General features: G+C 35.1%; 2 protein-coding genes and 1 long non-coding RNA gene across 5 annotated transcripts; all 3 read left to right on the top strand.

Moving 5' to 3' along the window:
- LOC111207558 lies at positions 1-3,138 on the top strand. Its single transcript, XM_022705739.2, has 14 exons — positions 1-250; positions 433-577; positions 686-753; positions 828-881; positions 971-1,054; positions 1,273-1,361; positions 1,432-1,515; positions 1,622-1,752; positions 1,877-1,918; positions 2,027-2,103; positions 2,191-2,281; positions 2,357-2,438; positions 2,578-2,650; positions 2,765-3,138. Exons 1-14 carry the CDS (start codon positions 162-164, stop codon positions 2,931-2,933), a joined length of 1,278 nt encoding a protein of 425 aa, XP_022561460.2. The 5' UTR covers positions 1-161; the 3' UTR covers positions 2,934-3,138.
- Positions 3,139-3,498: 360 nt separating this feature from the next.
- LOC111207922 (protease Do-like 1, chloroplastic) lies at positions 3,499-6,038 on the top strand. Its single transcript, XM_022706524.2, has 8 exons — positions 3,499-3,954; positions 4,248-4,370; positions 4,499-4,670; positions 4,775-4,812; positions 4,956-5,154; positions 5,258-5,410; positions 5,499-5,633; positions 5,722-6,038. Exons 1-8 carry the CDS (start codon positions 3,545-3,547, stop codon positions 5,797-5,799), a joined length of 1,308 nt encoding a protein of 435 aa, XP_022562245.2. The 5' UTR covers positions 3,499-3,544; the 3' UTR covers positions 5,800-6,038.
- A 3,795-nt stretch (positions 6,039-9,833) lies between these two features.
- On the top strand, positions 9,834-24,322 carry LOC125589762. Of its 3 annotated transcripts, none has more exons than XR_007325914.1 (5): positions 9,834-10,194; positions 10,348-10,411; positions 10,631-10,699; positions 11,144-11,201; positions 23,946-24,322. It is a non-coding gene; the product is annotated as an uncharacterized LOC125589762 (long non-coding RNA). The 3 variants fall into 3 exon arrangements; XR_007325913.1 differs by lacking the exon at positions 23,946-24,322 and adding an exon at positions 22,162-22,345; XR_007325912.1 differs by lacking the exon at positions 23,946-24,322 and having other exon boundaries at positions 11,144-11,221.
- The last annotated feature ends 595 nt before the right edge of the window (positions 24,323-24,917 follow it).

Below are 24,917 nucleotides of genomic sequence, written 5' to 3'. Positions count from 1 at the left end.
TAACAATTCAATTTAGTATTCTCTATTTTATACAGAGGTAGAAAGATTCAAAGGAAAGCGAGACGAACGCCGCTCTTTCGCCTCCCACGTTCACTTAACTAACTCTCTTCTCCTTGAACAAATTTGATTCTTCGAAGCTTCAAGAGAAAGAGCTCTCGAAAATGGGGAATTTTCTGGCCAAGGAACCGCCGCCTCCGGTCGTTCTTGTCCCTCCGCTATTTGATTTCCCTCCTCTCTCCGCCCGTAACAGGTAATCATCAAATCACTACAAGAAAACTGTGGGGGACATTCTTGTCTTGTATACACTTGAACACGTGTCGTGTACTCGTGTTGTGTTCAGTTTGGTGAATCTTTGTGTGTCTATGTGTATTAGTCTTTCAGACATGATGTTCAGCTTTGAATCAATTAAATGTTTTTGAGGGGGTGATGCAGGATGTTGGAACCATCATACAACTTGCTGTTTGGGAAGCTTGCTTTGAAATGTCTCTTTGAGGATTACTTCGAAGACGCTCGTCAATTCTCTGCAAAGTTTTTGTTGAAGCCTATTGATGATCCTCATGTGGACTTGGTTGCATCTGTATCCATTCAAAAGCATATCTTCCTTTTATTTTCCTCTCTCTCTATATATGTATGCTGTATTTGAGGATGGTGCAAGTTATAATTTTGTTCCCTTAAATAGTAAAAGCTTTCAGGCGCTCTAGATCGTAAAGCGGAAGGTGATCTTGTGGGGAATGCATTGTTTCGCTGGCAAAGGTAAATGGTTTTTAACTTTTGTTACTGTCGATTAATAGAATAATGGTTAACATTCTTGTTACTAAATTGTGCAGTGATGTTGATGATCCTCATACTTTTGTGGACCTCTCTGTGTCCACCTCCAATCCGTAAACACCGTGCTGATTTTCGTATATTCTGGGAGGTCATCTTCATTACAGCCTTTTTGTAATAATTTACTTTGTTTTGTCATCACAAGGGTTCTACTAATGAGGTCATCCGCTTACTACCCTAAATATGGAGTCGGAGCGTTTGCAGTCTACCCTTTGCTTTCAAAGAAGGCGTAAGTTTCATTTTCGGGAAGAAACATGTTTGTTTTTATTGGATGTTCTCCTAAAATGTAATGCTTTGAATACGACTGAGTGACCGCTAGGACAAAACTAATATTACATTTTGTGGTTTCGGGCCTGGGGAGATTACGGGTTTTGGCTCCGAACTTCATGGTTTTCAGAAAAAAGAAGAAAAAAATATTTTGAATATGAAAATATGTTGTTTCTGTAGCGAACAGTTAACTGACGAATATGGAATAATGGGGTTGAGATATGGCTCAACGAATTTGTCTCTCGGAGCTACTGTCTCTCCTTTTACTAGTAAGCACTTCTGGTTCCTCTGCTACTTTTTTTTTTCGTTCACAGTGTGACTTTTTAATCCACATTCTAGCAAAGGACGAGTTTCCGAAGAGTGCATGGCTGGTTAGCAAGATGGGAAGGCTTACCGTAGGAGTTCAATATGAGCCGTTATGTGGTACAATTTTTTTAAATTTCTGTTGAAAATATTTCACTTGGAACTTATACATTGTGTGAGTTAAAGAAAGTGGGGTTCAACAATAGTATTGGGGACTTTGTGTTAGATGAAAACAAAGACACCGCAAAATACAGCGACCTAAGAAACTGGAGTTGTGCTGCTGGCTATGGAGTAGGTTCAAGAAGCCCCTTGAGCCCTTCGTTCAACTTTGGTCTTGAACTAGCCAGGAGCTCTCAGGTGTCTATATGCACAGAACAGTTCATCTACTCCTCCATAATGTTATCTGATGAAATATCAGTATTTCATTCGGTATTAGTTTTTCTCAGTCTTGCTGATATTGTTACCCTTTTTGTAAATGCAGTTTATCGCTTCGTTCTACCAACATGTAGTTGTCCAAAGGCGGGTAGGATTTCAAACTAGTCCTTTTACTGTACTCCATCCATTATTAAGTCTACTGATATATAAAGTTTAATACAACTTCTGGCTCTAACACTAAATGGACTTGGAATAGGTGAAAAATCCTTTTGAAGAAGACGAAGTAGTTGGAATCACAAACTACATTGACTTGGGTTTCGAGCTACAAACGAGGTAGTCAACATCTCTCTGAGAAAGAAAAAAACCATTGTAGCTAATGTCTCAATGGTAACATAGCTTTATTGTTGTCCATAACTGAAGGGTTGATGATTCCAAGGCGTCAGACAACCTCCCAGATTCTTCTCTGCAGATGGCTGCGTCTTGGCAGGCCAATAAGAACTTCTTGTTGAAGGTATATCATTTGTTTCTTTCTAGAAAGCTTGATCATAAAAGTCACAATACTCAATATGTATATTTCTTTTTGCAGGGTAAAGTTGGAGCTCTAAGCTCAACATTCACTTTAGCATTCAAGTCCTGGTGGAAACCGTCCTTCGCATTCAATATTTCAGGTATCTCCTCCATAAACCAATCTTTATTAACGGAGATTATTGTTGAACACTTAAAAATATATCTCAAAACATGAACATAAGCTCTTAGTCTATAAGATTTTCTGGTAAGTGAACATGTTGGGGTCGTTTTTTGATGCAGCAACTACTAATCATTCGACTAGAGAAACAGCATATGGGTTTGGTCTCCGCGTTGATAACATAAGAGAAGCCAGGTCAGTCCATTTGTGACTAGTTTGAGTTCAATCAAAATCCTCTTTTCACTTTCATCATGGTTTCAAACAAACCAGTGTATGATTTTCTTTTGGTTTATTCTACGAAATTTGCAGTTACCAAAGAGCAGATCCAAACTTTGTAATGCTGACACCAAACAAAGAACATCTGGCTGATGGGATTGTGTGGAAAATGGGGAAGAGACCAATGTTTCAATCCGATTTAGACGCTGAGAACTTCAGTGAGCTGCCTATAGAACTTAGACCTCCCAAGAAGATTCTCTAAGCTTTAAATAAAATCTTTGCTTTTTCTTTAATTTTCATTTTTCATTTTCTTGATTTTCATAATAAGCTTGACTAAAGAAGTTATACAACAGTAATAAACCATAGCGTTTTCAAAATGGCAACTCTCTCCGGTTACTAAGCTTGAATAGACCCTGGGATTTTGATCGAACCGAACTGAAATTTTGGTTATCGATTTGGTTTGATGGGTTACTTTAGTTAGTTGTTTTTAATTAAAAAACCCTCTAATCATGTTAAACCGATTCTTACCAAAATTTCAAACCAAAAAATAATTAATTAAAATTAGCTAAAATCATTTAATTTAAATTAAATTAAACTGAATCTAATCGAAACGTAAAACTTCAATTAATTTTAATATAATTTTTATCAACTGAACTAATTGAATGAATATAAAGTTAAATCGAATTTTTGTTTGGTTTAATTGGGTAAAGGTTTATTTACAAACCAAAATAATTGAAAGCTGAATCAACCAACCCAAAAACCAATCACCGAACCGAACCAGTTTAATAATATATTAAAAAATCAAAATCTTTTTTTGAAAAATGCGATAAAACAGAGGCCACAATCCACATAGTTCATGAACAGAAATTAAAAATGGCGACGAGTAGTTCGCCTCTCCTTTCTACTCTCTTCCTCCACTCTCCTCCTTCCTCCTCTCGCATCTCTAACGGATCCTTCTTCAATCCCTCTCCACGATCTCTCTCCCTCTACCCCGTCCGATCCAGACGGTGCTTACGGATCCTCTCGAAGCTTCCGCTAGACGACACCGATAACGACGATTGTGCTCTTCTCCCGCGGTTATCCGCCGCCGTCAAGCCTTTCCTCCTCCTCTGCACCTCCGTCGCTCTGTCGTTCTCGCTCTTCGCCGTTTCTCCCGCCGTCGAGTCCGCTGCGGCGTTCGTCGTCACTACCCCGCGGAAGCTCCAGACGGACGAGCTCGCGACGGTTCGGTTGTTCCAGGAGAACACTCCTTCCGTTGTCTACATCACGAATCTCGCCGTGAGGTATTTGATTCCTCGCGTCTCCTCGATTGGATTCTGGTGAAGTTCGCGGGGGGAACTTGTTAATGCTTATTCTTCTGTAATTAATTCAAGATAATGGATTGAGATTGTAGGGATGATCAATTTCACTGCACTCATCAAATGGATTTACATGTAATCTTCTTCTTTAGTTTTGATAAGATGAACCTAAGAGAGAGGTCATAGGTTGGAGGGGTCTATTAGAGAGTTAGTTATGTATAACCTATTAGTTATTCAAGAGGAGTAGTCTAATGTTAATTTCGTTTATGTGAATTTAGGCAGGACGCGTTTACATTGGACGTGCTTGAGGTGCCGCAAGGGTCTGGTTCTGGATTCGTGTGGGATAAGAAGGGTCACATTGTTACTAATTATCATGTCATCCGTGGTGCTTCTGATCTCAGGTTCGTTTCTCCTTTCGATTGCTCTTGTTTCTCATGTATTTATGGAGATTAGTTGTTGTGCTTTGATGGCTTTTGAATATGACTACACTGCTTCATATTCACTTGGATATTTGCCTGATCCATAACAGGGTCACTCTTGCTGATCAATCAACTTATGATGCCAAAGTGGTTGGATTCGACCAAGACAAGGATGTTGCGGTTCTACGTGTCGATGCACCTAAAGACAAATTAAGGCCTATACCTGTTGGAATCTCTGCGGATCTTCTTGTCGGCCAGAAAGTCTTTGCCATTGGCAATCCTGTGAGTTTATAACATCACATCCTTAGAATTATCAGTATCAGTTCTCTGCTTTCTATTGCTCGTTGTGTCAGAACCTCTGTTACCCTTTGTGCGTTTTCTTGCAGTTTGGACTTGATCATACTCTTACAACTGGTGTTATAAGGTATGCTACGCCACTGATAGTACATTTTTATTTTTTAGTTGCTTGAGCCCTTGAGTTGATCAAGGAGGATACATACCCTTGTGCCCTTCTTCATACAGAAAAATATCATTTTCTTAAAACTATGTATCATATGATGTATACAGTGGTTTGCGAAGAGAGATTAGTTCTGCTGCAACCGGTCGTCCAATCCAAGATGTGATACAGACAGATGCAGCTATTAACCCAGGAAACAGCGGAGGACCGCTTCTAGATAGCTCAGGAACCCTAATTGGTATAAACACAGCCATTTATTCTCCTTCTGGTGCATCTTCCGGAGTGGGCTTTTCGATCCCAGTTGACACCGTGAGTTCCCTTTGCAAACCCAGTTACATACAGTAGTCTTTCTCTATCCTTGAATCCACTAACGAGAGAGTACATTTGTTTCGGAGTTTTATCTCATGTTCAGGTTGGTGGCATCGTTGATCAGCTGGTGAGGTTTGGTAAAGTCACAAGACCAATCTTAGGTATCAAATTCGCACCGGACCAATCTGTTGAGCAGCTGGGAGTGAGCGGCGTGCTTGTCTTGGACGCTCCTCCAACTGGTCCAGCTGGAAAAGCCGTAAGCCTTTCTATATATTCTGCTCCACTCTGCAGCTTCTTTAACATCGTTGTTAATGGCGAGTAACGATGGTTTTGTTGTTCCACAGGGACTTCAGTCAACAAAACGTGACGGGTACGGGAGGCTAATACTAGGAGACATAATCACGTCGGTGAACGGTACAAAAGTTACAAACGGGAGTGACCTTTACCGGATTCTTGATCAATGCAAAGTCGGTGATGAGGTAAAAAAGAAACGTGATAGTTCAAAATCTCCAGTTTTGTTAACTTTGTTTCTACTTGCTAGATGAAGTGAGTTTTTGACATTTTCAGGTGACCGTAGAGGTTCTAAGAGGAGATCACAAGGAGAAGATCTCTGTAACTCTCGAACCAAAAGCGGACGAGACTTGAAGAAAGTTGTGGAAAGAAAGTAAATATAACGATAGAACGGAGCAAAAAACCGGTGGGCTTATTCTTGTATATCAATTGTTCGGAATATAGATCGTCCAGTTGTGTATGTAGAAAAGACAAATCTGTTTATATTTGCATAGCCGGTCTTATGGTTTGGATTGGACTTTTTAGACCATAACCGGTCTAAACCCTCAGTAGATTTCTTTATCACAGACAATTATAGGACAACTCTTTTTCAAGTGGATACCGTTAATTAGACCAAGCTACTATTTTGATTAAGAAAAAAAAGTTTGTCAGGTATATGACGTTTACTATAATATCGTATATAATATGGTAGAAACCATCTGATCCGATGTATTATAATGTGTCAATAAATACACGAAGTTTATGTTAATACTTGCCACGTATAAAATGTAACAATTAATATGGTGCCAACATCACAATAAGGTGTAATTAATTTTAAGAAAAGTTAATGGGGTTATTCTGTAATTAAAAATCTAAGCCCGGAATAAGAAAGGAAAACCCGACCAGACCCGACCCAACTCCGTAAAACTTACCCGACATAACCCTTCTTCCCCAAATCGATTTCATTACGAACCCTAAATTGTTTTTCAGAAAGAAAGACAGAGAGAAAAAGAGATGGAATTGGGTGGAGTATCGAACAATAAGCTAAAGAGCAAGGCAACTGAAGGTAATGTGCTTTGTTACTGTGGATTTCCGGCCAATGGTTTATCTTCACCGAGATAGTGTCACGGTTATGAAAAAAGTTACATAAGAACATGGTGAAAGACAACGACTAATTCTCCAAGTAAACAAACAAGGGTTTACAGTTTATTACCTTTTTTCCATTAGCTCTTTTGGATTCGATTTCACCAAACTTGGATTCGGATTCATTTCACCAAACTTGGATTCGGATTAGATTTCACCAAACATTCTTACAAACCTAGAATCGACGGCCTTTCTCTGTCTCTCTCTCTATCTCTCTTTTCGAAACCTCCAAAAAAAAATTCTTTGGAACCCTAAAACTAATGATATCGCGATTTGGGGAAGAAGGGTCATGTCGGGTCGGATCTAAGAGATGGATCAGGTCGGGTATTGTTAATCGGGTTTAACTTTACAATATTACGGATTGACCCCAACAACTAAGGTTTAAATTAATTAGACCGGATTATGATGTTGTTAACATATTTAATTATACGTCGTATATGTGGCATGTATTATTATAAACTTCGTGTAGTTATTAACACATTATGATACATCAGATGGTTTCCAACATATTATAGTAAACGTTGCGTAGCTGGCAAATTTTTTTTCTTTGATTAACTATTGATATTTTGCGGAAATCAAGTTTCATCAATGTTAAGACAATCGTAGAGATCGTTAACGTTCAAACTATACACAGGTCAGCTATAATTTCGGACATTCATTAACGTGTATTTACTGTTTACATAGTACTAAACAATAAATTTGTGTTTTTTTAACATACGACTAAATTTTGACTAGATTTTGATCCGCGCTTTTTAGCGCGGAAGTATATTTATTGACAAATTTATTGATATAACCGTTTGTTAAATAATGTGTTTCGCCATAAACATTTTCGGTTTTCGTTTTGACTCTAATTTGCTTTTATTTGTTTTCGATTTCAGCTTGGTTGTGATTTTTGGTTTAGCAATATATAAACATTTTTGGTTATAAATGAAGTTGAGTTTTGGTTAAAGTGATTGAATATTTTGATATTTTGTGTGGTTTGGATATATAAAAATTTCAATTTTTTTGGTTCTGGTTACATTTCTGTTTTAAATAATTTCAAATAACTGAGGTAAAATAAAAAATTCTCATACTGTAAATCACCAATATATTAAAATTGGAGAAATATTTAGAAAATTATTTTATTTACATATCTATTTATTTAAGGTATAAATAATATAGCAAAGAATAACAAATAATTTTAATAACATAAAGTTACTATCATTCAGAAAAAATGTTATAGTTTTTTATTAAAAATATAATTTGTAATGTTTATATTATGAAAAAATATAATGTAGATGTTTTTATATTTTTAAATATTTTAATTTGCTGAAAAGAATTAAAATGAGCCACACTATTGCTTGAATTTAAAATCACATGTAGGTACCCATTCGGTTCGGTTCGGATCTATTCAGGTTTTGGGTTTTCGGGGACAAAGATTTCAGCCCCATTCAGATATTTCTGAATTTTGGTTCGGGTTCGGATAACCCATCAAAATTATTTTTAAAAATTTAAAATTCATTATATACTTTAAATTTCTCAAAATCTATAAAAATATATTATATTACATATAAATGTGAATAACATATGTCAAAATACCTAAACTTTACGTATAATTTGATTTGGTTTGAATATTTGGATAGATAATTAATAGATATTTCAAATATTTTTGGTGTTTTGAGTATATTTTAACTATTTTAAACATTTACATTTGACTATTTGTATATAGTTTTAAGTATTTTAGACAATTTAAAAATATCTTATATATTTTGGATGTTTTTAATAGACATTAAATCTAAAATATATTTATATAAGGGGGTATAGAAATCAATTTCGAATACATTCGGGTACCCGAAATACTTCGATTCGGATCAGGTTCGGTTCCGGTTCTTTATATACCAAAATTTTTAATTCGTTCGGATATTTAATCAATTTCGGTTCGGATTCGGTACTATTTTTCGGGTCGGATTCGATTCGGTTCTTCAAATTCTGATTTTTTGTCCGGCCCTAATCACATGCAAAAATGATCAAATTGGAATGAAAAAACAAATTCAACCAAAAAGCAAAGCAAACATATATTTTATTTTATCTTAATAGTCCTACGGCCTTTACAAATTTAATTTATTGTTTTGATTACCGACAAAATCAGGTTTTTGTCTTCTTTCAGACAAAATAATTGTCGATAAAAAAAAGACACAATCTTTTGAGATGGCGATTGTATAGGGCATAAACGAATGGTTTCTTCGACGATTCGACTCTGCTTCATCTCCAGGTAAAATCGTTGCAGAATTATTGTTGTTCATCCTTTATAGATATTCAAAAAGTATTTTTTGCAAAATGTTTTTTTATTTGATAAGCATGTCGTGCGCGATAGCTTAAATGGAATATCTTGCTTAACTGGAAATGATTTAACCAAAAGAGATGAAGATGAGCGATCTCGAACAAAAGATCTTCTTCAGATCCGTAAGGGTAAATTCAATCTCACATCTTTGTCTTTTTTCTTGATCCATTCACTAATTTCTGTTTAAAGGATAAAGAACAAAGCTAAGTTGAACCTTTAAATTCACCTCATACCAATTAAAGTGATACATAGATTATTAATTAAAAAATATTAAATTAAATAAAAAATAGTTAAAAAAAATAAAACGTTAATTTAACGACGTTAACGCTTCCAGCGAAACCCTAAACCTTAAATCTTAAATTCTAAACCCTATACCCTAAATTCTAAACCCAAATTCAAATCCCTAAACCCAAACCCTATACCCTAAACCCTAATCCTAGACCCTAAACCCCAATCCTAGACCCTAAACCCAAATTATATACCTTAAACCCAAAAAAAGACTATAAACCTAAATCCTATACCCTAAACCCAAATCTTAGACCCTAAATCCAAACCGTAGACCTTAACCCAAATCCTATAGCATCTAAGTTTGGGGTTTGGGTTTAGGGTTTACCGTTTGGGTTTTAGGTCTAGGATTTGGGTTTAGGGTATAGGTTTTGGGTTTAGGATTTACGGTTTGGGTTTAGGATTTACCGTTTGGACTTATGGTTAAGGTTTTGGGTTTAGGGTATATAATTTGGGTTTAAAATTTACGGTTTGGGTTTAGGGTCTACGACTTGAGTTTAGGGTATAGAGTTTGGGTTTAGGGTCTACGATTTGAGTTTAGGGTATAGAGTTTAGGTTTATAGTCTAGTTTTTGGGTTTAGGGTATATAATTTGGGTTTAGGGTTTAGGATTAGGGTTTAGGGTTTAGAGTTTGGGTTTAGGGATTTGGATTTGGGTTTAGAATTTAAGATTTAGGGTTTAGGGTTTAGCTGGAAGCGTTAGCGTCGTTAAAATTAGCGTTTTTATTTTTTGTAGCTATTTTTTATTTAGTTTAATATTTTTTAATTAATAATCTATGTGTAATTTTGATAATGTACTAAAGTATTGAGTGAATTTAAAGGTTCAAGTTCTGTCCAAGGATAAACGAAAGAAAGCAAAAACTCGTTAATAATATTTTTTTTTTGTTTCCTTGTGCATGTGGATTCGATTACTTATATTCCCATTGCTATGAGATGGAAACGTGTTGTTAATGACTCCGAAGTATAGCTGTATTATTCAAAGTTTGATTCTTACAACATGGACAGGACAACAGTACTTCAAAGGTACGAATTGTAAATATGAATACATTTGTTTAAAATTGTTTAGTTTTATATACAATTTTATTAATATTTTAAATTTTATAAATATATTTTATTTCTTTAGTATCTGTTCTGAGGTATTTTAATAGCATTATAATGTTGTATGTTCTTTTTCAGTAACAATGATCCTGAAAAAACTTTAATAGAGATGGCATTAGGCATGATCCAAACGAAAAGTCAGGTAATAGTTGACTATGTTTGTCATATTTACTATAATTTTAAAATATTAATAAGTATGTTAAAATTGTAGATCCATGTACAATAAATAATTATTTTAAATATAATTTAATAAACATAATGTTCTATTAAAAAAAAATATTTTTTTGAGTAAATAATATTTCGTTATTTCGTCTAAATTTTTTTTTCTCTAATTATTCTTATTGTATTTTTTTATTGTAAGGTCTGCCAATGGGAGTTCACAAACATATCTACTAATGAAGAGTGACTGTATTAATAAACATTGATAAAGGTAAAAAACTAAAAACAATGACAGGTCATTTTTGAATTAAAATATTAGAAATTATCTTGTTCAATTATTTACTATAGATATAACATAGATTGTCTTCTATAAGTATTCAAAAACACACATTGACATTTCTAGTGTGACCATTTTCATGAATTGCAAATGACGTCCTCCAGTCTGTTAACTACAACCAATCAGCTGGAGACCATCTAAACTATTCAATCACCATATTTTTTATTCATCTTCTCCTAATTTACGGCTTATATAGTATTTAATCACCATATATATTACATGTAGCATGGATTTTGCGCCCCTGCAAGAATAAATAACATAAATTGAGTCGTTTGCATACAATAATATATTTATGAGTAGCATGCACAATTTTATTACCTTTTTGTCTGCTAATATGATTTCCAAACTCTCACCAAACCCACATTTGATGGTTTCCAGGTGGAATCACTTTGGCTTCGATCAACCAGTGCGGCTTCCATGGCCTAATCTCATCAAGGTAAACCATCTTTTGTTTTGATGACATTGTGAAAAACGTTAAAAGTATGTTTGTGTTTGCTTTGAGGTTAAAACGTAGTATATATAAGAAAAGTAAAGTTCGTGGGTTTAGGATTTCCTATTGAATACACTACAAGAAAACAACGGCATACTGAAGGAAAAAATCGTCGGTATGTCGTCGGAATAAGGCTATTCCGACGACATACCGACGAAAAAAATCCTCGGAAATAACTCCTCAGAAATTCATTTTTCCTCGGAAATCCCTCGGAAATTTCCGACGGAATTCCGAGGAACTGAATTTCCGAGGAAACTCCGAGGACCACTAGATCGTCGGAAAGTTCCTCGGAATATACCGAGGGAGGACTTCCTCGGTATATTCCGAGGAAATTTCCGATGGTCCAATCCTCGGAAGTTCCGACGAAATCTTCTTCGGAATTTGCATCGGTAATTTCCGAGGAACGTGGTCCTCGGAAATTTCCGAGGAACGTAGTCCCTCGGAAAATTCCGAGGAACATTCCGACGATCTAGTGGTAAAAACAAAAAAACTACGGGTCTTGAATGTTCGGGAACACCTCGTTCGGGTACATCCTCTTCATCATCTCCATCATCTGCTCGTTCAGCCTCTTCTGTGTCTCATAGCCCGCCTGTTGAGCTGCCATCTGGGTCTCCAACGCAGATATCCGATCATCCTTGTTCTTCAGCTGAACCGTAAGAACTTCTGGATCAACATATGGCGGTGGTGCAGAAGAAGGAGCAGCCAACCGGAAGCGACGACCCAAACCGACCAAACGACCCTACTTCTTTGGAACCGACTGAAATATAAATAGCCAAATTTAAATAATATAAATAGATGATAAAATAAAAATCAAGAAATAAATAAATTGAACTTTAAAAAAAAAAGAACTTACCGATTCAACGATTTCGTTGATTCGAAACCGGGACAAGTTGGTCGAAGCCGTCGAACCGTCATCCTCGGTTTGAAGCTGAGACACTTCGTCTACCACCTGAGTTTGGACCAGGTCGACCACATCCCTCACAAGACCGTCATCAATCTGGTCGGTCTTCTTGTTGGTATACGCCCTCCTCATTAGGGCGAGATCATCAACCGGCTCGCCATCATTTTCTTCCGCCTTGAAAAATAAACATAAATTAAAGAAACATTAGAAATTAGAAGAAATGCACAATAAATTAAAATTCTGAAACTCAAATAATTGAAGAAAAAGCGGTTGAACTTACCATGCGATCTCCCAGAGTGGCAATAGATTGAGCACCCAAGTTATGCTTGTAGATGCCCTTCCCTTTACGGTCGCTCTTGCGGTTGGTGGAGTTGGTGGAAAAAGTTTCTTTCGTCTCTTCCTTATCCCAATGCGCACACAACTCCTTCCAGACCGTGTCGTTCATCGACTTTGAGACCTTTTAATAAAAAAAAAATAGTTTAATAAATTAAATCGAACCTTATTGATTTCCCACTTCTTCTTCCACTCGTGGATCTGCTTCCCATAGTTGTCCATAACTTTATGGACGAAGTGGTTATAGATAAAGAGCGTCTCATCGGAATTCCAGTTGAACTCTTGCTGAAAAAAAAAACACAATTAGTAGAAAATTTATATTAAAGATTAAAAATATAAGTAAAAAATTAGAATATTTACAGCAAACTGACGAAACCACAGATGCTGCTTGTCGGTAGGAAAGTGAGTGAAAGTCGGATGTCCCCTGTCGAGGGCCGAGTACATCATACGGTTGATCCATGCGCTGATCCCGTTCCCGGATCGGTTGAACCTAATAAAAAAAACAAACGGTTAATAATGAATCCAAATTTAAAGAAAAAAAAAATATGTTTAATTACCATGTTTGACCCCGTCCATGTGGATACGGAGTGAGATAGGGAAGATGGTCACGACCGGGCTGTTGAACCAACTCCGCAACACTCATCACTCCCGGAGGAGCAGGAGCTGATGCAGCAGCGGGAGTGAGAGGAGCAGGAGCGGGTGCAGCAGAGGGAGATGTATGGTAGGAGCTGTGGGGCGAAGGGGAATCCTGAAAATGGCTGGAATCCCGAGACTGGCTCCCCGTACCACCACGACCACGACGCTGTCGAGGCCGGGTCTGATCATCATGAGACCTGTAAATTAGAAAAAATATATTTAATAAATATAGAAATATGCAAATTAATTTTTTTTTTTTTAAAAATCCCAAATAATAGTTTTTAATCACAAAAAAAGTTTTATAGATATTAAAAATGTTTAATAAATATATAAAAATAGTTCTAATAAATGAAAAATAGTTTTAATAAATAAAAAATAGTTTAATAATTACAAAAAATAGTTGTAATAATATTAAAAATGTTTAATAAATATAGAAATTTATATAATATATATATATATATATATTTTAAAAAAAAATCCCAAATAATAGTTTTTAATCACAAAAAAAGTTTTATAGATATTAAAAATGTTTAATAAATATATAAAAATAGTTCTAATAAACAAAAAATAGTTTTAATAAATAAAAAATAGTTTAATAATTACAAAAAAGAGTTTAATAATTACAAAAAAAAGTTTTAATAATATATATATATATTTTAAATCCCAAATAATAGTTTTTAATCACAAAAAAAGTTTTATAGATATTAAAAATGTTTTGTAAAATCCAAAAAATAGAATTTATATACAAAAAACATTTTGTAAAATCCAAAAAATCGAATTTATATACAAAAATCATTTTGTAAAATACAAAAATTGTTTTGTAAAATACAAAATCGATTTTATATACAAAAATCAATTTTATATACAAAAATCGATTTTATAAATAAAAAAAAAAATTATAAAAAAATTCTAAATCAATTCAACAAAACAAATTATTCAACCAAATCACAATTCTAAACCTATTATACAACCAAATCACAATCCTAACCAATCACCCTAACAAATATCTATCAAATCTACACAAAAACCTAACAAATTGAACCTAAGAGAGTGGGATAGGGTCCTTACATGATTTGTGTAAGAGAAAGGGGAGATCGCCGGAGATATCATCGGAATTCAGGGGGAAATCGCCGGAGAGGAGAGAGGAGCCGCGCAGAGGAAGAAGAGAGAAATGGGGAAGAAGAAGCGGCTCGTGGTTATAAAACCTAGGGTCCGACGGATACTATCCGTCGGAATTCTAATTTCAATTTTCGCGAAATATTTGCCCGGTTAAATAAAAATATTCCAAGAAAATTCCGACGGATAGTAAAATATCCGTCGGAATTCCGTCGGAATATTCCGAGGAAATACCGAGGAACTTGTGTTTGAGGTTTCAAAACATCAATTTTTTTTGCCGTATTTCATTTCTTATACAATTGTAATGCATACCATTGAGGATTCTTTGTATAGATGAGCATAAACCATGAAATAACAAATTTCAAAACGAATTGAAAGTATTCCCTTTACCGTTCATTAAAGTGTATAAGTGTTTCTCTTATGTTGTGGGGATTTCGTTCATACAATCGGAAAAGTGTTTATTATAGGGTAAGGAACAAATTTTTGACTTCATAATCAGTCTAAGACACTTAATAAAGGTTATATAAGTGTTATTCAAACCGCAAAATGTTGTTTTCGGTTTAAAACCCCTATTTCCTCGGAATTTCCTCGGAATATTCCAAGGGAATTCCGAGGAAACCCTTATCTTCCTCGGAATTCCGTCAGAATATTCTGAGGAAATACCGAGGAACTAGTGTTTGGAGTTTCAAAACATCAATTTTTTTTGCCGTATTTCATTTCTTATACAATTGTAATGCATACCATTGAGTATTCTTTGTATAGATGAGCATAAACCATGAAATAACAAATTTCAAAACGAATTGAAAGTATTCCCTTTACCGTTCATTAAAGTGTATAAGTGTTTCTCTTATGTTGTGGGGATTTCGTTCAAACAATCGGAAAAGTGTTTATTATAGGGTAAGGAACAAATTTTTGACTTCATAATCAGTCTAAGACACTTAATAAGGGTTATATAAGTGTTATTCAAACCGCAAAACGTTGTTTTTGGTTTAAAACCCCTATTTCCTCGGAATTCCCTCGGAATATTCCGAGGGAATTCCGAGGAAACCCTTATCTTCCTCGGAATTCTGTCGGAATATTCCGAGGAAATACCGAGGAACTAGTGTTTGGGGTTTCAAAACATCAAATTTTTTTGTCGTATTTCATTTCTTATACAATTGTAATGCATACCATTGAGGATTCTCTGTATAGATGAGCATAAACCATGAAATAACAAATTTCAAAACGAATTGAAAGTATTCCCTTTACCGTTCATTAAAGTGTATAAGTGTTTCTCTTATGTTGTGGGGATTTCGTTCATACAATCGGAAAAGTGTTTATTATAGGGTTAGGAACAAATTTTTGACTTCATAATCAGTCTAAGACACTTAATAAGGGTTATATAAGTGTTATTCAAACCGCAAAACGTTGTTTTCGGTTTAAAACCCCTATTTCCTCGGAATTTCCTCGGAATATTCCGAGGAAATTCCGAAGAAACCCTTATCTTCCTCGGAATTCCGTCGGAATATTCCGAGGAAATACCGAGGAACTAGTGTTTGTGGTTTCAAAACATCAATTTTGTTGCCGTATTTCATTTCTTATACAATTGTATAGTCTAAGACACTTAATAAGGGTTATATAAGTGTTATTCAAACCGAAAAACATTGTTTTTGATTTAAAAACCTTGTTTCCTCGGAAAAACCTCGGAATATTCTGAGGAAATTCTGAGGAAAAACAAATTTCTCGGTATTTCTTAAAAAAAAAAAAATCAATGGTAGTCTGTTTCCGAGTTGTCATCACCAGATGAATCTGAATCTGGATCTTGGTGAAACTCTCCAATCACTGGTTCATCATCTACGTGAACAACGGCTTCCTCTCCGAAGTCGGTTAAATCGATTACAAGGCTAACTCCAGCTAAATCTTCTGCTGCACTTAAGTTGCCGGATGTGCTTGGTTGTAGTGGGTCTTCCAGCTCAGAACTTCCCTGAACTCGGCCTCTTGGGTTGAGTCTTGTAACAGTAACCCATGGATCATCTCTGTTCCTTACCCGGGGGTACTTGATATAACAAACCTGTAACATTTAGAAAATTATTAGTAAAATTATAAATTAATACACATGATGATGAATCATTCTGAATAATTAACATTTAATTACCTGATCGGCCTAAGAAGCAAGAATGAAAGGATCATAATATTGCAGCTTTCGCCTCGAATTTACTGATGTAACACCAAATGCATCTGTTCTCACACCTCGATCTGGAGTGTTGTCGTGTCAATCACAATAGAAAACAATACAGCGCAATCCAACCATGCCCAAATACTTGATTTCCAAAATCTCATGTATGTGTCCGTAATATACATCATCTCCTGATGCAGAACAAACGCCAGCATCATAAGTCGCACTCGAACGTCTCCTCTTCTGAGTTATGAATGCATATCCCCCGAGTACAAAATCTCGGATATGACTTCACAACAAAGTTTGGTCCAACGACCATCTCATGTATCCAATCGTCAAATGTTTCACCTCTGGCCAAACCAGCAGACACCTATTAATAGCACATATATATATATATATATATATATTATATCAATAAATGTGAATTAGTATAAATATGTGATAAAATATATTTTATTTTGTTTAAAGCACTCACATAAGTAAATATCCATCCAGTAAATTCTCTCTGCTTCATTTCTTCTAGTTCGTCCTCTGTGGCGTATCTATACTCGAACCGCTTTTCTGCCATGAAAATCATGTATATGATGACAATAATGTAATTAATCAAGATTTAAATTTCAACTTGTTAAAATAAAAATTTGTAAGCTAATTTATTTACCTCTGATATTGAAGAACGTCTTCGCAGTTGGTGAGCAAATATGTTTGCAAATGACTGCGCTCTTGCTCAGTAAGTCGACGGTCCTTTGGTTTTCCGCTAGATCGTCCAACGTCTGTGAAAATGTCTGGAACCGTAACATGATATGTTGCCTGTTCGCCTCTATCATCATGCCGAGCAGGTCTTCTGTTTTTGGTCTGAACTTCTGCTGGAAAGTAGTACTCGGCAAAGTTTGAAGTTTCTTGATTGATCATCTGTGCGACTATAGAACCTTTCACCCTACTTAAATTTTTCACCATCTTCTTCAAATGGAACATATACCGCTCATACAGATACATCCATCTATACTGCACAGGACCACCAAGTTCCAATTCTCTTGCCAGGTGAATAACAAGATGCTCCATAACATCAAAAAATGAGGGAGAAAATATCTTCTCAAGGTTGCACTGAATCACGACTATGTTAGTTTTCAAATTTTCAATACCTTCAAGAATCACTGATCTCGTGCATAAATCGCGGAAGAAACCACTTATCCCTGCAATTGCTTCATGAACATTTTGTGGTAATAGTTCCTTGAAGGCGAACGGAAGGAGGCGCTGCATCATTACATGGCAATCGTGGCTTTTCAAGCCAGTAAACTTTCCTTCCTTTCTGTCGATACAGTTACGCAAATTTGATGCGTAACCGTCTGGAAATTCCACATCGTTTGAAATCCAATCAAAGAACGCATCTTTTCCCTCTGCATCAAGTCGGTATATGGGAAAAGGAGCCCTACCATTCTTATCAACATGAAGTTCTGAACGAGCACATATATCGACTAAATCCAGTCTTGACTTCAAATTATCCTTTGTTTTACCTTGAACATTAAGGATCGTGTTCATGAGATTGTCAAAAAAGTTCTTCTCAATATGCATGACATCTAAATTATGCCTTAGCAGATGATCCTCCCAGTATGGCAGATCCCAGAATTTTTTTTTTTTGTGTCAGTTATGTAGTTCTCCAACAGCATCTACAGGAAAACGCTCATGTCCACCGACGTCTGACATCCTTTCTGCACCAAAATCTCTTAGTTGTATCTTCAAATCTTTCCCACAAATTTCCGGAGGTGGACTGTCAAACACCCTCTTGTTCTTCGTAAACAAATTCCTACTCCTACGATATGGATGATCAGGTGGTAGGAATCTCCTGTGACAGTCAAACCAACACGTTTTCCTTCCGTGTTTTAGTTGGAAAGCATCAATGTTATCTTGACAATATGGACATGATAGCCTTACATGCGTTGTCCATCCAGACAACATACCATATGCTGGAAAATCACTTATTGTCCACATTAGTACTGCCCGCATTTGAAAGTTTTCTTTACACGAAACATCGTATGTTTCAGCACCTTGAGTCCATAGTTGTTGTAACTCATATATTAGTGGCTGAAGAAACACATCAAGTGATCTCTTAGGATGCTCTGGTCCGGGAACGAGAATCGAGAGAAACAAAAACTCTCGTCGCAAGCACAAGTTTGGGGGTAGGTTGTATGGTGTAAGAATGACGGGCCATAGAGAATACTGTCTTCCACTCTTGCCAAACGGACTGAAACCATCAGTACATAATCCAAGGTAGACATTTCTTCTCTCATACGCAAAGTCGGGATACTTTGATTGGAAATGCTTCCACGCTTTTGCATCTGAAGGATGTCTGATCTCACCATCTGTTGAGTGCTCCGCATGCCATCTCATTGGTTGCGCTGTGCGTTCAGACAGATACAACCTCTGCAACATTTCCGTCAAAGGCAAATACCACATCCTTTTATATGGCACTGGAACTCTTCCACTCGTATCTTTATAACGAGGCTTTCCACAAAATTTGCATGTAACCCGCTGTTCATCCGCCCTCCAATAAATCATGCAGTTGTCGCTGCATACATCTATTACCTGATACGATAAACCAAGACCAGCTACGAGTTTCTGAACCTCGTAGTATGAACCAGGAGCTACATTATCCTCGGGTAGAATACCTTTTACAAAATCAGCAATCGCATCCACACAGTCTTCAGCCAAATTATAATCTGTTTTAATGCCCATCAATCTTGTAGCAGATGATAAAGCTGAATGACCATCTCTGCAACCTTCGTACAATGGTTGCTTTCCAGCATCCAACATATCATAAAATCTCCTAGCTTGTGCATTGGGTAAATCTTCCCCTCTAAAATGATCATTTACCATCTGCTCAGTACCTACACCATAATCTACATCCGTTCTAATTGGTTCTTCTAATCTAACCGCTGGCTGAGGTTCGCTAGTACTACCATGTTCATAATCAGTTTCCTCATGATGATACCAAATTTTGTAACTTCGTGTAAACCCACTCAAATATAGATGAGTCCAAACATCCTACTCTTTAATAACCTTTCTATTTTTACAATTAGAGCAAGGACATCTTAACATACCTGTTTTTGCTTCCGGTTGTCGGTGAACTAACCCCATGAATTCGGTTATACCTCGTTGGTATTCTTCCGTAAGCAATCTCGTGTTCGGATCCAAATGAGGTCGATCGATCCAAGAACGAAAATAATTTGAAGAAGACATGTTTTTTATGAATCAAATTCGTGTGTAAAGAGAGTAAGAGGGAGGATGAAGATATGGAGTGAATGAAGAGGAAGAGGGGTGCTTGTATTTATAGTTGAAATCATGCCGACAGACCGAGGAAATTCCGACGGAAAAGGCTAGTTCGTCGGAATTTCTTCGGAATTTTTAAAATCTCCCAACGGCTATAATATATCCTCGGAATTCATCGGTTTTTTCCGAGGAATACATTTTTCCTCGGTATTCCATAAGAATATTCCGACGGATTGATATTTCCTCGGAATTCCGTCGGAATATTCCGAGGAAATTCCGAGGAAACCAAATTTTGTGTTTCCTTGGAATATCCTCGGAAATTCCTCAGTATATTCCGAAGATTTCATTTTTTCGTCGGAATGTCCGTCAGAATACCGCTGTTTTCTTGTTGTGATACAGTTAGAGGCCGTCAGTTACGTAAAATAACATATCTTGACAATTAAGTTTTTTCAATTAATGGAAAATTCAATTTTCGAGTATCTTATAATAGATATTTTAAGTTAACAAAATTAATGATTCTTGTTTTGATTTATTCTTATTGATATGTTGAAGACATGCAAGTACAATGATTGGCTGGGTATTTATGCTTTAGCATATTCCCTATTGTTATGTATATCTACACTTCCTCAAAATGTGTTTAGTTGCCGATTTTTTTGGTTTTGATTACGTATAGAGAGATTTTTTTAAAATTATTGAATTTGAAAATATTTAAGATACAATAATTTGGGTATTTCGTATATATAAGTGGACAGGAAATCTATACTGTTATTTTCTCAAGATATGGGTATTTTGTAAATATAATTTTATTCCATAGATGCTTTTTTTTTTTGCACAAATTCCATAGATGCTGACCCATTGTTATCTGTATGGATTAACACTGCTTAATATTAATAAATGAATTAATGAAATAAAAAAATAATTTGGGGTTTAGGGGTTCGTTGGTATCTCATACTATACATCTAAAAATGCAAGCTTACAAATATATAAACAGGAATATGAACAATGTTATGTTAGATATTAATTATTTTCACTAGAGAAGCATGTATGGTGGATGTTATGAATGGTTGAAATATTGATATGGAAGAATGTATAGTTGTAATGTTGGAAGTTTGCAAAGAATCGTTGATGGAACTTGATGAATGTACAATATGTTTTAATGTTGAAGTTTACAAAGAATTGTTGATGGAACTTGATGATCTGAATTTAAATGTACAATATTTTTTCGTGCATATAGTGTTTAAGCAAAAAAAGAGTATTATAGCAATTGAAGATGGTTTTAAACCTTTAGTTTATATATGCACGATAGGAGAGATATATTTAAAGTACGATTACACAAGATAAATTAGCTAAAGGAGTGGATAATATCTGCATTTAAATAAAAGCAACGATTTTCTTTAAAAAATCATTTAATTAAAAGCATAGACTAAAAATATTTCAGTGGTAGAGATCTGTAAATATTTCAAACTCCAAGGTGACCTAAAAAAAGCCCTTTAGTTTTAATAGTATTCCCTCCGTTCCTAAAAGATCCATGTTATAGTTTTTTCACATTTATTAAGAAAATATTTAAAATTGTATTTTCCAATACATTGTTTTCCTTAATTAGCTATTTTCAATAACTTTTAACCAATGAAATTTTATTAAACACAATTGTATTTTTTGAAAAGTACAATTTTTCATTTATTAATGTTTTGAAAATGTAAAAAATATATCTTTTTAAAACAAATTTTTTTTCTAAAAAATGGATCTATAAGGAACAGAAGGAGTATTGATTTATGTAGTTTTCAGAACTTCTTTCAACATTATGTAACTATTACGCACGTGGGCAACGAAAACGTGTGGTATCCCGGATCTGTGATAACATTAAGGATGGTGTGCCCGACGTTATTTAATGTGTTTGTCTCTCAATCTGAGTAACACTAACCAGACACTGACATATATTTAACCAAAAAAGGCACGAAAAAGAGAAAAAACATATATTTAACATTAAGGATTGTAGTCTGTGGTTGGGCTGATCTCCAAAAATTACGGGTTTATTCATTGAGATGATCCTGTACGGATTGTAGTCTGTGGTTGGGCTGATCTCCAAAAAATCTCCAAAAAGTACGGGTTTATTCATTGAGATGTCTATTGATAATTATTTTCCAACAGGCTTGGCAATGATTATGAGAACCTCCTCCGTTTTATCCAGTGTTTTTAAAACCGGACCGACCCAATAGTTGAACCGGATTCGACCATGAACCGGTTATATAGCCGAGTTGGTCTAGTAATTAGTTCGACCATGAACCGGTCACATAGCCGAATTATATTTCAAAGTTATTAAACCAATAAAAACCACTAAAACTATCAAAAATCTATAAACCATCCATATAAACAAGAAACTAATTTATATTTATAATATTTTATGTTCAAAATTGATTTATATTTTAACTATGCATCATGGTTACTAATATTACTTTTATATTTACATACTAAAAAAATATTAAACCATATTATTGAACCAGGTTTGACCCGATGGAACCATATTGAACCGTGACCCAAAATATTTCCGGTGCAGTTTCCGGTCCGGTTTTAAAAACACTGGTTTTATCTGGACTTAATTTATATTTTATAGAGATAATATGTACGTGTATGTATATACGACATGTCAATACCCAACTGACTCGTTAGAAATTAGCCTGTTGAGAGCTTGACTATGCCAATCATATACTCCATGTTGGTTGGAGGCGAGTTTTACCCTCTCCAAAAAAATATCATAAAAGCTTGATAAAGAGACAGTAAACCCTCGAAGATCAAAGACCTATCCCAAGCTAAGGAAACAGTCAACTCCGAACTAGCATAGTCGAACCAAAATGAGAAGAAAATCAAAGCATTAAAAAAGATTTGATAGTCGCCGAAGATCAAGTCGCCGTTATATCCACCTCTCAAAACTTATTAAAGAATGACCAAAAACAATTCACATTCTCTTGTTAATTGATACACTTAGGTTCCCCACTATTGTATCTTCTTGCACTTTCAATAAAACATACATATTTCATATTTAATCAAAAGTTAGCGTTTTTTTAATTACTTCTTATACATGTTATCAGAATTTTGTACTCTATTTCTGAGTGGATTTTGAAATTATCACTCCATATTAACTAACAACTTAAAAGAAACTAGAGGGTAAGAATTTAAACAAGAATAACATTACGAAAATGCAATGAATATTGTTATTTATTAACTTATGAATGCAATTGTATGTGTAAAACCTCGTTTTTCTCATATATATAGAGTATTTGTATCTAGTATTTTTCAACATATAAACTGTAATTAAGTGGAAACTATATTTAACTGAATATGTATATATACAGAGAGAGAGAGATATGTGAAGATATGCTAGCTAGATGGGGAACCAAAAAGAGAGAATATTAATAACACCATTAACCCTAGCAAATGGGTGCTTATTTTTTTTTTTTTTTGGTTTTTTCTCTGATTTAAAAAAAAAATTAAAAACGAACCAATCGCGGGCCGCCACGTGTCAGTGGAACCCACGAAACAGGGTTAACACCGGCACTTAATTAGGCAGAAGAAGCACAGATGTTTAATTTTTGTGTGTATCTCACCTATTATTATATTAATTTTTTGCTAAGCTCCCCCCTCAATGAACCTGCATTAATGCTGCTCTAGGAAGGTAGCAGTGGTACATGTGAGCATATGATATAGTAATATTCCAGAAGTTTACGAAAATGCAATGAATATTGTTATTTATTTATTAACTTATGAATACAATTGTATGTGTAAAACCTCGTTTTTCTCATATATATAGAGTATTTGTATCTAGTATTTTTCAACATATAAACTGTAATTAAGTGGAAACTATATTTAACTGAATATGTATATATATATATACAGAGAGAGAGGGAGAGAGAGAGAGAGAGAGAGAAATATGTGAAGATATGCTAGATGGGGAACCAAAAAGAGAGAATTAAGAAGGTAGCAGTGATACATGTGAGCATATGATCTAGTAATATTCCAGAAGTTAAAGTCCATGTATCCCCCCCCCCCCCCCCCCCCCCCCCCCCCCACCACCAACAATGAACTAGTTAACTTCTGAGACAATATTCTTCGCCTAATCCCAACCATATAATGTATGTTATGTAATGACTTCCACTTAACTTGTTAGTTGGGACTAGGCAGTAGAGTATACACCACCAAACACACATATATATACAAATAAATTTAACATAAAACGTATGCTTGTGTATTCAACAATCACTCATATACATATATGATTTTTTCTTCTCAGGTTCTCTCTTGAATTAGTTAATATTGTACCGATATGGAACAAAGAGACATGATCTATAGGTACTTGTAAAGGAAGACGCATAAGTCAATGAATGTTCTAATATTTTTACTCAAGCAGAAGAGATGTCTGCTCTCGATAGAAAAAAATGGATGGACAATGTTGTATATGTTTTGACAAACAAGACCACGAATATGATTTTCATGCAAGAAGCATTCTATATTGTGTGAAAATATATTTCGACAAATCGATTATTTGCTGATCCTTCAAAAAGTTAGCAAGTATTTTCTGCAAGATACGTTTTAGTATCAACCTTAAATTTTCAAAAGGACGGTTCCCTTTCTTTATATACTTTGAAATCAATATCAAATTTTAGTAAAAACTAGTTAGAACATCGGGATATTATTTGTAGTTATCTGGCGTATAATAGGTAACAAGAAGTGGGAGAATTTTTTTAGTGGTAAAAGGATAACGGAATGAAGTTAGAAAATGTAAGAAATAAATGTTGTACACAAATAGATTGACGATACCAATTTAAATACCACTGGATCTGCCTAATGCCTTTATATATATTAACAATCACATTCATATTATTGGGGGGGGGGGGGGGGGGGGGGGACAGACTATTGAATGTGAAATGAAAAAAAACAATCATATGCGCCAGAATGTTGCTCTTGTGTTTTTTAAATCTTTAAAAGAAAAACCTATACAACCCATGTTGATATGTCTTGAATCTGGATGTTACATCTAGGCGATGGATGTTACATCTAGGCGATGGATGTTACATCATGTACATCATACCGACTCGGTTGCATCAAGAGCGTTGCATCAAGACATATGGATGTTACATCTGATCGTGGGCTTAAGCCCATGAGTCCGTTTAGTCTAGGGTTTTAGATGCGAGATGTTACTATATATATCTTGTATTCGAAGTAACTCTAAACTTGCACTCTGTAAACTCAATATCGCCTCCAA

Source organism: Brassica napus, chromosome C7 (genome assembly GCF_020379485.1).
Source record: "Brassica napus cultivar Da-Ae chromosome C7, Da-Ae, whole genome shotgun sequence".
Lineage (NCBI taxonomy): Eukaryota > Viridiplantae > Streptophyta > Magnoliopsida > Brassicales > Brassicaceae > Brassica > Brassica napus.
The sequence above is the reverse complement of the archived record's forward strand: the minus strand, read 5'-3'. Positions and strand labels throughout refer to the sequence as shown.